Source organism: Diplotaxodon limnothrissa, linkage group LG14 (genome assembly GCF_057381915.1).
Source record: "Diplotaxodon limnothrissa isolate DT_005_m linkage group LG14, D_limnothrissa_male_GT1.1, whole genome shotgun sequence".
NCBI classification, from domain to species: domain Eukaryota; kingdom Metazoa; phylum Chordata; class Actinopteri; order Cichliformes; family Cichlidae; genus Diplotaxodon; species Diplotaxodon limnothrissa.
Genome location: NC_140609.1, coordinates 18,933,592 through 18,949,737, shown reverse-complemented (window position 1 = coordinate 18,949,737; position 16,146 = coordinate 18,933,592). Strand labels below are relative to the sequence as shown.

General features: G+C 41.8%; 2 protein-coding genes across 4 annotated transcripts in view; one reads left to right on the top strand and one right to left on the bottom strand.

The window, feature by feature from the left end:
• Positions 1–299: 299 nt before the first annotated feature.
• On the top strand, positions 300–5,424 carry hspa13 (heat shock protein family A (Hsp70) member 13). Its single transcript, XM_085370284.1, has 5 exons — positions 300–436; positions 529–869; positions 1,010–1,223; positions 1,399–1,566; positions 3,660–5,424. The coding sequence occupies exons 1-5, from the start codon at positions 412–414 to the stop codon at positions 4,229–4,231; spliced, it is 1,320 nt and encodes a 439-aa protein (XP_085226410.1). The 5' UTR covers positions 300–411; the 3' UTR covers positions 4,232–5,424.
• Positions 5,425–6,068: 644 nt separating this feature from the next.
• gdpd5b (glycerophosphodiester phosphodiesterase domain containing 5b) overlaps positions 6,069–16,146 on the bottom strand; it is a 42,915-nt gene continuing 32,837 nt past the window's right edge. The window contains exons 9-17 of one of the 3 annotated variants that reach the window (XR_014906777.1): positions 15,785–15,867; positions 14,397–14,547; positions 11,939–12,160; positions 11,598–11,755; positions 11,323–11,470; positions 9,946–10,028; positions 7,954–8,066; positions 7,476–7,750; positions 7,253–7,314 (exon numbers count right to left, since the gene is read on the bottom strand). Coding sequence is in view for 1 of the 3 variants with exons in the window: in XM_085370297.1 (XP_085226423.1) it covers positions 7,232–7,314; positions 7,954–8,066; positions 9,946–10,028; positions 11,323–11,470; positions 11,598–11,755; positions 11,939–12,160; positions 14,397–14,547; positions 15,785–15,867 (1,041 nt within the window). In the remaining 2 variants the exon portion in view is untranslated. Of the gene's footprint in view, positions 7,315–7,475; positions 7,751–7,953; positions 8,067–9,945; positions 10,029–11,322; positions 11,471–11,597; positions 11,756–11,938; positions 12,161–14,396; positions 14,548–15,784; positions 15,868–16,146 lie in introns of all 3 variants that reach the window. The other 2 variants (XR_014906776.1, XM_085370297.1) reach the window with 2 other exon arrangements.

Here is a 16,146-nt window from a genome sequence, read left to right as displayed (position 1 = left end):
ATTAATTTATTATATTTTACTTTTATTTGTTCATGTTTGTATCGATTGACTAATTTATTTAATTAGTAATTTATAAATAAAAAAATAATTGTTTCGCCTTTCCCTGATTGGTTAACCTCGTGCATACGTTTCAAAATGCTCCCTTTGCGGTTGGCGTTGCTAGCTATATGGGATTTGTAGTACAAAGCGGCCGATTTCTGGGTTTCTGGTAGCGTTTGCGTAAACGACGTAAACTACATTACCCAGCATTCCCCACGAGCCGTGCAAAGTTGACGTGTATTTTGTTGGTGAACTGAAAATTTCCCGTTTGTCGTCATCCAGTTGTCAAAAGCCGGACACGGTTTCGACACAGCTTTTAATACATTTTTTGTGAATTTTAAGCGTCCGTTGACTTCGTAACGGCTTGTGACGATGGCCGGAGAAATCTCCATGATTGGTGAGTAGAAGCATAGCCGTTTTAGGGTGCTAATTCATGAGCTAATAATGGTTTGGTCCACCTGTGATGCGCGTGCTGTTACCGTCCTACAGGTTCGGTGATTCTGGCCCTGTTCTTGGCTGGCTACCTGGGTCAGCAGTACCTGCCTCCCCCAAAACCCAAGGTGATCGGTTTGGACTTGGGCACCACCTTCTGCTCCGTGGGGGTCTTCCACCCGGGCAGCGGGGAGGTGGAGGTGATAGCGGATGAAGAGGGGAGGAAGAGCATCCCTAGCGCGGTCTCTTTCACCACCACCGCGGTGCTGGCCGGACACGAAGCCGTGGACCTAGCTGACATCAACCCCCAAAACACCATCTACGATGCCAAAAGGTTCATCGGGAAGATTTTTGAGCCAGAGGTCCTAGAGAAGGAGAGCGCTAGGTACCCGTTCAAGGTGGGTCATCCTGGGCTGGGTTTGGAAAGTTTTCAGCTCAGACAGGCAACCAATCTAGCCACCTTTCCTAACTATGTGTATGCAGTGATATTAGATCCACACTTTAAAAAAAGCATCCTCTCATCCTTCTCTTGCCATAGGTGATAAACAACAAGGGCAGTGCAGAGTTTGTGATCTCCACCAACCACACCTTCACCGTTACCCCAGAGTTCATCGGCTCCAGGCTGCTGCTGAAGCTGAGGAAGATGGCTGAGCGACAGCTGGGTGTGGTGGTACAGCAGGCCGTCATCTCAGTGCCTGCAGAGTTTGATGAGAGGCAGAGGGACTACACAGCGAGGGCTGCTAACCTTGCTGGTCAGTTTACTAATGAGTCTCAAGACTGCACATAATTAAACTGGGTTTACAGAGAGCTTTACCCAGTCTTTGAATCCATTACAGCACTTCTTCTCAGGCATCATTAAAAACAACTCGTACCCCACATTAATGTTAGAAGTGTGTGCACGCTAACTCTTCCTTCGCTGTCTTCCAGGCTTGGCAGTCTTACGTGTGATCAACGAGCCCACGGCTGCAGCAATGGCCTACGGCCTGCACAAGGTGGACGTGTTTAACGTGCTGGTGGTGGACTTGGGAGGAGGGACTTTGGATGTGTCTTTACTCAGCAAACAGGGAGGCATGTTCCTCACTAGGGCAATGGCAGGTAATGTGCTTCACAGCTCCAGAAATAAAAGTTTGGTATAGTTGTAATAAAGTTGCGATAGACTAGCGACCCTTTCCAGGGTGTACCCTGCCTCTCGATAAACCCCACCATTCCTGACTGTAGAATATAATTTTAAAACACCATGGTAACAAACAAGCAACGTTACATGCTTCTATATACTCTAGAACCTTTTTTTATGTTTGTCACACTTAAGTTTCTGATCATTTCATTTATTTATTTATTTCACACTTGGTTCAACAGTTTCAGCAGTCATCAAACAAATGTAAATATTAGACAAAGATGAGACAAGTAAACAAAAAAATGCAGTTTCTAAATGAAGGTGTTTGTTATTAACGAGGAAAAAATACAAACCTACTTGGACCTTTGTGTAAAAGTGATTCCACCCTAACCTAATAACTGGATGGGCCACCCTTAGCAGCAACAACTGCAATTAGGCGTCTTTTACAGCGCTGTGGAGGAATTCTGGCCCACTCATCTTTGCAGAATTGTTGTAATTCAGTCACATTGGTGGGTTTTTGAGCATGAACCATCTTTTTAAGATCATGCCACAGCATCTCAATCAGATTCAGGTCAGGACTTTGACTAGGCCACTCCAAAGTCTTCATTTTGTTTTTCTTAAGCCATTCAGAAGTGGACTTGTTGGTGTGATTTGAGTCATTGTCCTGCTGCAGAACGCAAGCATGTTTCAGTTTGAGGTCATGAACAGGTGGCTGGACAGGATGTTTTGGTAGACAACAGAATTCATGGTCCCATTTACCACAGCAAGTCTACCAGGCTTCTGAGGCAGCAAAACAGTCCCAGACCATCAAACTACCACCACCATATTTTACTGTTGGCGTTATGTTCCTTTTCTGAAATTGTGTGTTACTTTTACGTCAGATGTAATGGGACACGCACCCTTCAAAAAGTTCAGCTTTTGTCTTGTTAGTCCACAGAGTATTTTTCCAAAAGTCTTGGGGATCATCAAGATGTTTTCTGGCAAAACTGCGACAAGTCTTTTTTTCTTTTGCTCAGCAGTGGTCTTCGTCTTTGAAATATGCCTTGCATGCTAAATGACCTCATGTTTGTGTGTTTATTTTTAAAAAGCTGCATAGCTGCTGCTCTTCTGACTACCAAATAAGTGACTTACTGCATCTTGTGGTTCAAAGTGGTGTTAGGTAAGATTACAGGAGTACTGTGTCACTGTTGTTGTGGTGTCACCTCAGAGAAACGTTACGCTAAGGGTGGGGTGGGGGTGGGATGGGGCATCGATACAGCATAGTATTGCGGTATTTTGTATGGCGACATTGTATTGATACAGGGACATCCATATTCAACATTTTATTAAATAAATGAAAAGAATTTGGGAAGACTGTAAACAAGAGGGCTCACCTCGTGCACTCCTGAGATGATGTTAGCCAAGCAAACTTACATGCAGTCCACTCGAATGTGTTAAAAACTATCCAACTAGCTTTGACAAATCTACCTACTTGTTCAAAGCAAGTTAACAGCTCAGCCACTCAATTAAAAATAGGACAGCAACTTGTTTATGTCTACAAAGAAATTGGTGGCTGCCTGGTGATTATATTGAATATTTTCACATTCTACGACATATTATAACTTGTGGCGACTACATTTTTTGGGTGTTGCACATTCCTGACCACTTTTGAACAAAAGGCAGTTGCACAGGTTGTCTGATAGGAGGCAACCTTTCTGCAAAACAGTTGCAGTCTGACTTGGACGGACTGCAATCACTTTGAGAATGTTAAAGGTTTGCAAATAATTGTATCATTTCTAAATGCAGACAGTCTGGTTGAGTCTTTGGCGATGAGCACAACTCAAGGGGACTTGACTCAACTGGCTGTCTGCTGAATGTAATCTTGTTGTATTTCTGCAGAACAGGATTCCTACTGGCAACCACTTGATACTCAAAAATCCCATCTGTTTCAATCATTACTCGTGAATGGCTGCAGAATGAAAGCACTTACTCTTTTTGATATACTCTGTATTGTGACAGTGTTGTATTGTGTATACTGTACCTCTATACTATCAGTCTATAATGTTAAAGGACTCTTTTGTTTGTTTGCTTTCAGGTAATAATAATTTGGGAGGTCAGGACTTCAGCCAGAGGTTGCTCCAGTACACAACAGAGCGAGTCCGGCAGGAGTTTGGAGTCCCACCCACCCTCAAGGAGGACATCCACCATCTCCGGCAGGCTGTAGAAGCTGCCAAGCTCAACCTGACCCTCCAACCTAGCGTAACCATCCGGGTGCCCCTGCACCTTCGCACTCTCGACAGCTTAGACAGCTCCACTCCGCCTCCAGTTCTCTTCCAGGCCGTAATCACTCGCACGCTTTTCGAGGAGCTCAATGAGGACCTCTTCCAGAAGATTCTGGCACCTGTGGAGACCGTGTTAGCTGAGGGTCACTTGGACAAGGAGGAGGTGGATGAGATCGTTTTGGTTGGAGGCTCCACCAGGATCCCGCGAATTAGGAGGCTAATTAGTGAGTACTTTGGAAAGGAGCCCAACACATCAGTGGACCCTGACCTGGCTGTGGTCACCGGCGTGGCCATACAGGCCGGCATCATGAGCGGCTCCTGGCCTTTACAAGTCAGTGCCATAGAAATACCCAACAAAAATCTGCGCAAGACGAACTTCAGCTAATCTCTGTTCCAGTGTTTTATTAGTATTTCATGCTTCTTTAATGCGCTTCTTTAACATCTGCTGATGGGAGGGAAAATAAACACACACACAATAAACCCGTCACCAAAAAGCTTACGATGCACAGCGGTCCTTCTGCTCGGTTGTGGAAATCGAGTGGACATCAAAGAAAGCAGACGGTGTACTGAAACAACATTCCTCTACAGCGACTTGTAACATCAGAGGTGAACCGTCTGGTTTCACATTCTGAGTAACAGCTGCTTTTGTTGTGCGCAAACTTGCAGTAAGACAGTGTCTCTGTCACGTATCTGCTGCACCGTTCAGCTTCAGCAGTCGAGGCTTAGTGGCATCAGATACTTAACTTGTGTTCAGGGAACAGCCACACCTTTCGAAAACATCAAGACTAGCCAGTACTGCTCTAGCTATTTATTTATTTATGTGTAAATTGTGTGGGTCTGATTGTGTTCGTGTGAGAGAGACAATGCGTGTAGGTGTTTAATTGACCTTTAATTTGAGTTCTTAATTATGGACATGCCTTTCAAAGGAGCTGCTACATTGTTTGACCTGCTCCCTCAGAGGCCTTCGTCCTGTTCATAATTTTGTAGAAGTCACAGCAACTAAGTGAGACCAGTTAAAATGTGTCCATATGCTTTTAAAACACTCAAATGTAGTGTAACTGTGAGGTGCAGAGTTCAGTCAACAGATGAAGGTACGTGCTGTGGAAAGCCTTCGTTTTTTGTTTTTTGTTTTTTTACAGTACTGTAAATCATTAGCATCGTGAGAAAAATCCACATAAGGTTATTTGCCTTTAAAAGGGACTGAGGAAACGTGCTCAGTGTTGCACTTTAAGGACTCCACATGTTGACCAATGAGACTTTTTTGTGCAATAGAGCTGCTTTATTTAAATATTTGGGAGGACGGACTGCTTTTGCTGCTGTAGTTCAAGATGAGGATGACCAAAGCGTCACTCATCGGTGCCTTGTGTGTTTGATGCTGAGAAATGTGTTCCTGTCACATTTGGATATTTAAGAACGTGTTTGAACGAGATACAAGAAATTTTTGGTGTATATCCAATTTGGAAGTTCATCTCTGGAAAACAAACAGAAAAGCCGCTCTGATAGTTTTACTTTATTTCGACCAAGAATTCAGTGTGCCCACATTCCTTTGAAGTATCGCAAACTGTTTTTCCCCCCCTGTTGTAATTCATAAATAGGTGTATTCACACCTGCTTTTGTATTTCACATTTTGATGTGTTAGAGCCTCCAGTAAAGATACTGTATGAATCATTTCAATTCCTAACAGGAATAATACCAGGATCTATTTTTATATTGCAACTTTCACCAAGTTTAAGTGTATTTGCCTGAAAATGTCAACAGTCTGCTTTTTGACCTATTAAAAATGAGTTTCCGTCTTCTTCACTGTCCTTTCCTTTTGCAAAGTCAAACTTTTTTCAGTTTTGTATTTATGACTGTCGGGTACTGAGGTGGGGTGATGCAGATGAAGCTCATGTACTCATCTAAATTTTATCTGAGGCCTCTAATAGAAGGCGGAGAAGTTCAGAGAGTAGATGAGTGAAGCTGTAATACCTCCCATTAACATAAATACATTTAAGCTCTGACATACATGAGTTACTCAAAATAACAGTTTCACTTCTGCCAAGTGACCTTTACCAGATAACTTAAATAACCCTTTTTAAGATCTTAATGAGGACACTGCACCCTTCTGAGAATTATTGAACCTACACGCTTTACACTTATCCAGACAAACATGATTTCAAAAGCTGTGCAAGAGAAAAGGGAAATATAACCCAAAACACTTTGTTTTATTTCATTCCTTAAGACTTTAATTTAGAGTTTATAACATTTGCTTCTGAGGCACAGTAATACCCAACATAAGAAAACACAAAAAGGTAATCATCTCTTGACCTGTTCTGATACCAGTCGTATCCCTTAGATTAACTTGCAGCTTCATTTTCACATTTGGTGCCCACTTCATCTACCTCACAGCGGTCAGTTTCACAACAGCAACCAAGCTTTAGATGCATTTTGTTCGTCTGCACTGAAATACCACAAGACTTGACTGCTGTACTTGAACTCAAAGGCTGTACAGGAAGTGAAATCTAATAGGACCAGACTATTGCTAAACTGTCACGTAAGTTCAGATGCCTTTGTGGGCTAGAGCATCTCACGCATTAATCACCTTTTACATACAATTACACACTCAGCACTGCACACATTTATATACCCAGTCAGAAAACACATAATACACATTAAAAATGTACATTCACCATTTACCATAAAAACAGGAGCACAAGTCTCCCCCCCCCGGACCATTTAAACCAGGTGTACTGGGAGCACAGCTCACATGAGTCAGTAGAAGGGATACTTAGAGTTACATGCATTGGTAGGACAGCAGGGCTCTGAGCCTCTATCAAAATAATTCTCTTACATACACCATGTGAGTTTGTCACCTGGAGGAGAAGGCAGGACTTCTGTAAACAGCTTCTGAATTTTTTTTTTTTCTTTTCTATTTAAATATAAATATTACTGTTGGTAAGTTTACTATAAACTACAGCATAGTGCTGCCAGGAGGCAGGATACAATGGGCTGTAAGCTATTAGCCCCATGCTGCGACAAAGCCACAATAAAAAATAAAATTCATCTGAAGAATATCTGATGGCGCTTAAAAGAATGAACTGCTTTGGGAAATTAGCTCAAAAGAAATAAAGAAAGTTGATCTTTGTAAAGAAACAGGCCATGGGAACTCAGAGGAACATTTGGAAGTGAGAGGAGGAGGAGACAAAATTCAATCAGTACAAAGTGCTCTTTGAAATTGTACAGTATGTGTGAGGGGGAGGAAAAATAGTACTATTTACAGAGTATACACAAGGATACTGCAGTCTGCCGGTTAATCGGGGCAGCAGAGGCAGAGAGACACTTTTACACTGATAAACTGGAATGACGGGATCGCCGAGTAGTGTTGTTTTCATCCTGTGAGGCGAGATCACTGGCTGATGCCCTGATTGGCGTAGTAGTCGTAGCTGTCTCCATAGAGCTCCTCGGCACTGCCAACTCCGTTCCTCACCTCTGGAGGGCGCCAAAGGACAAGAAACAAAACAACTTGTTTCAATGATACATTTCCAGCTCTTTCTGACCTCTTCTCATTTACACAAACATCTTTCCCCAGCAGGTTAACAACACTGAAGGATTGGAAAAATGATAAAGAACCACAAACAGCTGGCACTTACATCACTCACCTTTGACCTCCAGTACCAAGGGCTGTCTACACAGACTGGGACATGATTTTCCCCTGGCAGGATTTTGGGGGAGGACAGATGTGTGAAGGGATGGATGGATGCAGGTATGATGATGGGGAAAAAGGGCAAAGTAGGCAGAGAGGTGGAAGGTAACAAGGGATGCAACGGATGAAGGGAACAAAGGAAGAAGTCACTGCTTGTGAAGGATGAAAAGGTGCTGAACATCACACGGAGGATGTAGGAGGGAGGCTGTTACTGGGGCTGACCTTCAACATGGAAGAGAGGAAGAGGAGGACCAAGAAGATTTACAGACACTCAGATGCATGCTGGGATGGACTGGCATGCTATTTGGGCACCTGAAGTCTAAAAAACAGGTTATGGAGGTTCAAGAGCCCAAATTAATGAAAAATAAATAAATAAAGACTGGTAAATAATTCAATTTTTCTTTATTTCACTGCACGGGCCTTACCAGAGAAAATAAGTTTCTCCTTCATGACGTTGATGTCTCCACTGGACCTCCTGACCGCAGCATTCAGCATGATCTGTTCAGGGTTGTAGCTGCGCATACCGCTCATCCGATACCTGCAGTGTTTGCACAGGCTGCATCAGAAATCACCACGAGACACAAGGACACCCTAAAGACAGCTGCACTGGATTACAGCCTGGACATTTCAAATTGTAATAAGCAACCTGGTCTGTGTGCATGCCTCACTCTGTTAAAATGTACAGATTGGAACAAATTATGTTCAGGAATTGTTTGTTTGATACTTCACATGCTATGATGCAACATCCAACCGATATCGGTCAAGTGTATGAAGTATGGCGTTCAATTTGGAGGAAAAAAAACAAACGAACAAAAAACAACAGACTTCTCATAGTGTGTATATATGTATGTATAGGTACTGATCGGGTTTAATTGTAAGTAATAAGGTAAAAGCATCACTCCTTTATCTTTGGAAACACTTGAACGTATTTCATTAAAGATGTGCATTTTGCTGGCAAAATGATCATTTAATTAATGAGTCAATATTCACCGCTCTACTGTTCTCTTAAAATATACTGTCACTCATAGAAAAAAAAAAACAATGTTTCGTTAACAATTAAAAACATATCAACTATTTTCTTATACAAGTGGTTTATCACTGTTTTGTCTTTGCTAGATTATCGTTGCTGACAGGCCACTGATTTCATTTCCTGCCTGCCACAACTTCATCCTCGTTTTAATGAAAACAGCCCCGATTTCAATTCAATTAACTTGGAAGCATTAGTCACAATGAACTGTGACTAATGCACAGAAGCATTTAGAGACACAAACAAGCCAGGATTCAGAAAGCCAATCCTGAGGCCTTTCCTGGATGAATCGAGAGCTCCAATTCATTTTGGACATTTAGTCGTTAACTTATTAAGACTGATGAGACATTTAAACTCTCACTGTGGACTATTTTTTGTGCTGTGTGGGTAGATTACATTTCATTTGTTTAGCAGAGGAGAATGAGGATGAGAAGTCGTCGCTGTCATAGAGGAAAGCACAGCAGCAGTGCAATACATCCATTCAGGTGAGACAGAGAAGAAGGTGAGAATAAATATAGGAAGTGGAACTAAGGTGGAGAGAAAAAATCTGGATGAGATGGATGATATAGTAACAGCAGAAAAAAAAAAGAAAAAAAAAAAAGAGGAAATCAACGATGCATCAAACAAAGGAATGATGGGTAAAGATTATGAAAGGTAGAAAGGTGGTGAAAGGAGAGAAGACTTTGGGTCAGGAGAGGCGACCCAGTTACCTGATCATGTGATAGCTGAGAGAAGATGCCAGAATGCAGCAGGAGGTGGAGGAAGAAGAGCATGCACGTCAGGCAGAGGAGAAAGGACGAGGAAGAGGCGGAAAGAGAAAAAAGGACAAAAGAAGGCGGGAGACAAGAGATCAGTTTAGAAGCCAGCAGAAGCTATTAAATAGCTCCAATAATCAGAGCAGACTCATTTTGAACCCTTATTGTGGAACAGATTAATAAATAAATCAATGCCCTTGGTGCCAGTGATGACAGGAGGACAGGCCATCTGTCTCTGGGGTCATCAGAGAAACAAACAAACAGCACTTATAACACAGCAGAAACGCAGGGCAGGGAGTGTGAAGGGCTTAGCAAAGAGAAAACACGTTTATATAAAAACATTCACCCTTCTCCAGCCTGGGACACAACAGAAATACACATGACTGCTTATAATGCCACAAAACAAAATGGGTTTTAAAGAGATTCTCATTTGATTAAAAAACAGCATCATTATGTAGGAGCTGCTGATGTGTTCCAGACAGGGAGATGTCTACTGAGTAAATGTGTTTGTCAATTAGCAGTAATGAGTGTATTTAAGTGTGAAAGAGGAATAACACACCTGCAGAAAAATAGAGGAACATTAGCTGTTGTGTAAGAGCTCGCTTTAATGATCTCACTGCTGTGTGTGTACTTACTTTTGGAAAATGAATATGCCTATGACTACAGCGAAGGAGATGAGGTCTGCAGACACCCACGCCAGGCAGTACACATTTGGTCTCTGGAAACACACACACACACACACACACACACACACACACACACACACACACACACACACACACACACGATAGATCTGAGTTTTGTCTTGAAGTAATTTACAGCAGGATCCATCACAGGGTGGCGCTATATGCCAAAGAATACAGTTAATTTCAGCTGAATTGTGCTGAACTGTTTTTTTCTGAATAAACCCACTAAAATAACAGTTTTTTTAAACAAACACTGACACTGTCAACATTATCATTTACTACAAACATAAATGCAAATCTCTACTTCCTTCCCCATTACCTTCTGTTGGTCTTAATGACAACTCATAGCATATTTGAGAGGATATTTTTCACAGTTGGGTTTAACAGACAGCGCCGCAGATGCTACGAAAGCCTAAACTGTCCCTGAGCCGTAGCAGTGAGCTGGAGGTCATGTCCACATGTTGTCATGCAGAGTTCCCGTATGGTGCCACAGATGGGGGGAGCGGTTTGGCGCGCTGCACATATGAGGGCGAGTGGAAGGATAGCAGAGAGGCTGCCCATGTTGAGAAGTTTCAACAGGAAGACTGAACTAGAAAAGAATGACACTACAGCAAACAGGAGTTCAGTTCAAAGCTAGGCTCTCCTTTTGATATCAATCAGTAAAATCTAATTTAGTCAAAGAGAGGATGAAGCTGAAGGAGAGGGAGGTTAAAGAGGGCCCTCGCAGCCTTTACAATAAGCATGTATCTAGTAGCTCCCTTAATTAGGTCCAAATTAAATTAAGATACAGGTGGGCTCCACTCGAGTTGTAGTAGCATCTTAAGGACCACTGGTTGAAGCAGGATAGAGCCAAGCTAATCAGCGATTGCTATAACTGAGTCTCTGAATACAATTTTATTTAATTTTTTATTTGTTTGGCACCAATTAAAAACAGGTAAAGAGCCTTCAATATTAGAGAGAAACCTCAGCAATCAGACATGAGTAAAAGTAAGAATTTTAAACAGTAAGAGATCTACATGATGCCTGCTGGTTGGAAGAAGAGGCTCAAACTTACAGTTTATAAATGGGATGTGTCATTCTCTTTGATTTTCTATAAATTAATAAAACACCTGCTGAATACACATATTTTAAGACACGTCTGCAACAAGATTTGGAGAGCAGAAAAGGTCTGAAAAAATCTCAATGCAGTAAAGGAGCAAGTGGGGGGGGGGGGAAAGGAAATCATTCAAATAGAAGATCAGACCCCCCCCCCAAAACAATTAACTTAAAAGCAAAATGTGAACCCAAAAGACTTATATAAAACTACTGTGTGTGATGAGTCCTTACCATTAACCAGATGGGGTAAGGCACCTTTAGGAGGACATGCGGGGCCTCTGAGGAGACTGATGACACCCCGCTGCACCAGAGCACCGAGTACAGCCAGGGCTCGTTGACTGTGTAGAGGGTGAGATTGATGTGGGCCTCGGAAAAGTTCCTGGGAAAAAAGGGGGAGAAAAAAAAAAAAAAAAAAAAAAAAAAAAGGAAAACATTCAGGCACTTATAAATCTTTGTGCTGAAGCTGCAGACTGATAACACAACATCAGGGCTGTGTGTCTTCCTACCTGATTTCCTCTCTACTGACTTGGTTGTATCTGAGCAGCAGGCTGCTGATGCCGGACTGCTCCAGAACTTGAGGGCTCCGTTTCACCACTGAGGTCTGGATCAGATCAGGTGCTAGCTGTCTCACCTGGGCTCTATTGTCATCAGGCGTCCACATCACCTGGACACGGCACAGTACGTCAAACAGTTACAGCTTTGAAACTCTATCACCAACACAACTATTTTTATAGGATTTGCATTTGAACTCATTCGTTTTGCATGTAGCATGCAAACAAAGAAACACCGGACATCACGCAGTGAAAAAGAGCAAACACACACTGCCATTTAATCCCTATATAACTACCAGGCTTTGAGGAACCCCAGATTGCTGCACAGCTTGTAGTGTATCGTTGATCCAGCTGTCGTAGCAGGGGTGCTTGGGAGGAGGTCTACGCAGCCTGAAAACCACCGTGCTGTTGTGATATGAGGCTAGTTCTAGAAGCTGCTCCAGGCTGCACACGGTCTGGTTGGCGATCCGTTCCTTCTCACGTTGAAGCAGCGTGTTCACGGTCCAGAAGGGGTCATCCTGAAACATCACACACACAAAAAAAGGAAGAAAAAAAAAAAAAGTGATCATCAGGTTTACAGTTTAAATGAAAGAAAAATACAGGTTACAATACAGCTTTATAACACTTTTATCAACATAAAAACTCAAAAGATCATTCAGTACATCGTTGGAGGACGCCACATTTCTCGCTACACTGCTTACACCCTTTGGAGAAGATCCTGAGAAGATTCTTTTAATCTATGATAAGATGCCATTTCACTTTTTTTGACTAGAAAACACTTCATTTCTGCCTTTTATATATTGGAGAATACATATACACTACAGATTAGGTGATGAAAAATCATTGTTGAAATTACATGGAGTGGTGGTACGGCTTTTCTTAGAAATGCAATATCTATCCACACAGTGTGCACACATGCAGTGTAAACACAAGACGGGAAAGTAATGAAGATTCAAACAAATACAGACAGCCACATCTCAGTCTTTGCACATCATGGTCTCACCTCATAAGAGCTAAGCTAAAGAAGGAAACATTTTAAAGCAACAAACCTGCACTTTTAGACATGGACAGATTAATGAAAAAGCAGTCCTCGAGTGACGGCTGTTTCATGTACGAGGATGACAGTGAAACATGGCACTCATCGCACCGCAGCTCCCAGTAAAGCTTTGGTGAGTGTTAACATTTTGATGAAAGCCAACGACATCATGAATGATCTAGAGATGGCACGATACCACTTTTTTATGTCCGATACCGATACCGATATCATGAATTTGGATATCTGCCGATACCGATATGAATCCGATATAGTGTTTTTTAATCAACAAAACTGTTTTTTTAAATATCTTGCTGCATTTTGTATAAGTTCATACTCAAGTTTAAAACAACAACTACACTAAAGCTATTCTGTTATACCTATGCAAAAAAAAAAATTTCATAGTTCAGCAATACTGATCAATCTAATAAACTTAAACCTACACCATCCTCCCTATTCTGGTATTTTAAAGAGTACTTAGCGTAAATATTAAGCAACCTAACTAATAGGGTTCCAACTCCCAGCAACAACAAAAGTAAATAAATAAAAAATAGGGAACCACCCCTCACGCTCCACCTCATGATGCTTAATCAACGTAATCAACCTTAATTTGATGCAGTGTGAAAAAAAATGCACAGAAATCAATTATTTTTCAAGAAATATTAAATAGATTCAACATCTTTCTTCAACAAAATTGCAGACTGCACAGATGGTACCTTCCCAAAGGAAAAAGTACTATAGCTTACTAGGGTATATATATTAGACTTAATAGTCACTATATACAGTAATTGACTTCTATTCATTTTACATCAAATTAAAACTTTGGGTGTAAGATTCGGATAATTATTTATTAAAAGCTAGACATTTTAAATGAAAATAAGAAAGAAAAGTATGTCTTTGTGCCCCCTTTTCCCTGTTAATGCCCTATCGGCCCCCCTGGCTAAACTTTGCTAGATCCGCCCCTGCACAGTTACCAGCGTCAGCTACGTAGAAAAAGATCCTCGAGTAGAAAGTAATATTAAATACGTTCTAACAACAGCTGATCAAGCTTAAACGTGCTGCTGTTGTTCAGCCGCTGGTTTCCTCTTTCTGGTGCAAAGTGGGCCAAAAACAAACCAGAGAGACAGACTCGCGACAGAAAAGCTGATCAGCTGATCATTAAGCAGTTTCATGATTGAAGTAGCAGCCAGAAGAGGCAGTCGCTCCATATATCGTTTGGTAAGCTTAACGCAGGAATGCTTTACAAACATTCAGAGATGGACTTACACACTTGCTTTACTTCTCTCGGGGATAACTTTGTCGGAGATGAAATGCCGGGTTGCTAGCGAAGCTCCAAATGCTATCCAGACCACTGACAGGTCCCGCATGCCACAGCCGCTCTATCACGTGATGCATACTGCTCCGACGTGCTAACGTTCTGAGGTGAGTTACGGCGTGTTGCAAGTTTTGTGAGGTGCTTTCGTGATATTTAATGGATCGGATTACATTTTTTATTTTTCTCCGATATCCGATCCAGTAATTTAGGTCAGTATCGGACCGATACCGATACGTAATATCGGATCGGTCCATCTCTAGAATGATCAATGTGCGATGCCGTATAGCATTTATGGCTCACTGGGATAATGGCTTTTGTTGCACATCAGTGCATCCCGGCACGCTAAAGCTAAGACTACTTTCAAATAAATTCACAGATTTAGTCCTTATTAGAAACCAAGAACTACCTTGAGGAACCAACGTCCAGCGTTGAGCTGCTGCAGATCCGTCCAATTGAAAAGTGAGGCTTCGTCCATCTGTCTATCTGGAAAAACCTTCTCTACGTCTGTGGTCCTTCGCAGGGTAAAGTCACGCATCAGGAAAGGAACACCATCCATGCTAGCAAACAAAAGAATTAAGAAGTAATTAATATTTGCAGCTGATGTGTACGAGAGAGATGAAGGTTCCGAAAATAGCAGAGAAGAGATAAGAGCTGAAATCGTGCCAAAAAAGGAAAATGCTGCTGCTGACCAATATGTGAATTAAAAAAAAAAAAAAAAAAAAAACCTGAGCTCATATCAAGATCATTTCCAAGAAAAGACAAAAGGAAAAAGCCCTTCCATTCTCTGTATTTGTCGTTCAAATACTAATCGGAAAAACAAACTAAGCATTTGACTAACAAATATTCTGCTAACACATATAGGTGGGTGTTTGTCTGTGTTTGAACTGTTAGTTTCCAAAACAGCATCATCATGTGTGGGGAAAAAAATAAATAAATAAAAATCATGTTCTATAGTATGAATGCGTGCACACATGAGCATTTGTCTCCAGTCTGCTTCAGGAGTGGAGTCTCTTTGTGGATCTGGCTGTCATCAGGTCTAATTACTCAGCACCGTTAGGAGCCCACCTGTCAGCAGCCTGAACATCACACACCCATTCACCTCTCTCAGGACCACACACACACACACACACACACACACACACACACACACACACACACACACAGGATTGCTTCAAAAACATCTAATCAAATTAGGATGCACTGACGGTCTTAAAACACTCTGCACTATGAAATGTGGCTCTAAAACACAAACACACACTTTGTGGCCGGCATCACTCTCCACCTCCACACAATCACTCATCCTCCATAGCCGTACATGCATGAGTAGACATGGGCACCCACTATTCATCATATAGTATGGACTATCCACCCACCCAATTTCCTGCCTTCCTCCAAGTGTGCCTCTCTGAGCTCAGCCCGTCTTCATTATGTTGGTAAAATCATGCAGGAATTGATAACTACGGACTGCTACTATACTTAACAGCGGTATGTTCAATGCATAATGCCTAAGATTGTCCCTTTGGTATTTGGAGTACACAATAATAATAAAACAAAAAACAAAAAACAAAATCCCAAGCAGGTCTAAATGTGATACGTGGTCCTGTGTGACGTTAGTCCTGAACTGATTGAGAAATTTTTGAAAAGCCAGTGATTGTGATAATCTATGAAACCCAGTGTGTGTGTGTGTGTGTGTGTGTGTGTGTGTGTGTGTGTGTGTGTGTGTGGGGGGGGGGGTGTCTAAACCTTTTATTTGCTTTGCTTTATCATTCTCTTGTATTGATTGTGTGTACGTACCTGATAGCCACGTCAGCCTCCAACCCAGTGACGTTCATCTGCAGCGCTCGCTGGAAGGACCAAATTGTGTTCTCTGGAGCAAGCTACAAACACACTCACAGTAAAGGACAAGCACAGAATTTTTTTTATTTATTTATTTATTTTAACACATAGCCCCGTAACAATGACCTAACTTCTGACTTTTCTGAAGTTGGAGCTACATCTCTTGATAAGAAAATGACACAGAGAAAACGTTTTTACATGTATTTATAAAGCTTTCACACTCTGTCCTGTTCACAAAATAATACACACTCTGCCCTCTGAACACAAAGGATTGTGTGTAATGAAAAAAGTCACAGCTGCAGCTTGCCCTTTAACTCTTC

What these genes read in the sequence shown, in the direction of transcription:
- hspa13 (XM_085370284.1), top strand. Translation starts at nt 412, where the DNA reads ATGGCCGGAGAAATCTCCATGATTG. An exon ending in GCGCTAGGTACCCGTTCAAG is followed by an intron (nt 870 to 1,009) that starts GTGGGTCATCCT and finishes CTCTTGCCATAG; the next exon opens with GTGATAAACAACAAGGGCAG. An exon ending in CCTCACTAGGGCAATGGCAG is followed by an intron (nt 1,567 to 3,659) that starts GTAATGTGCTTC and finishes GTTTGCTTTCAG; the next exon opens with GTAATAATAATTTGGGAGGT.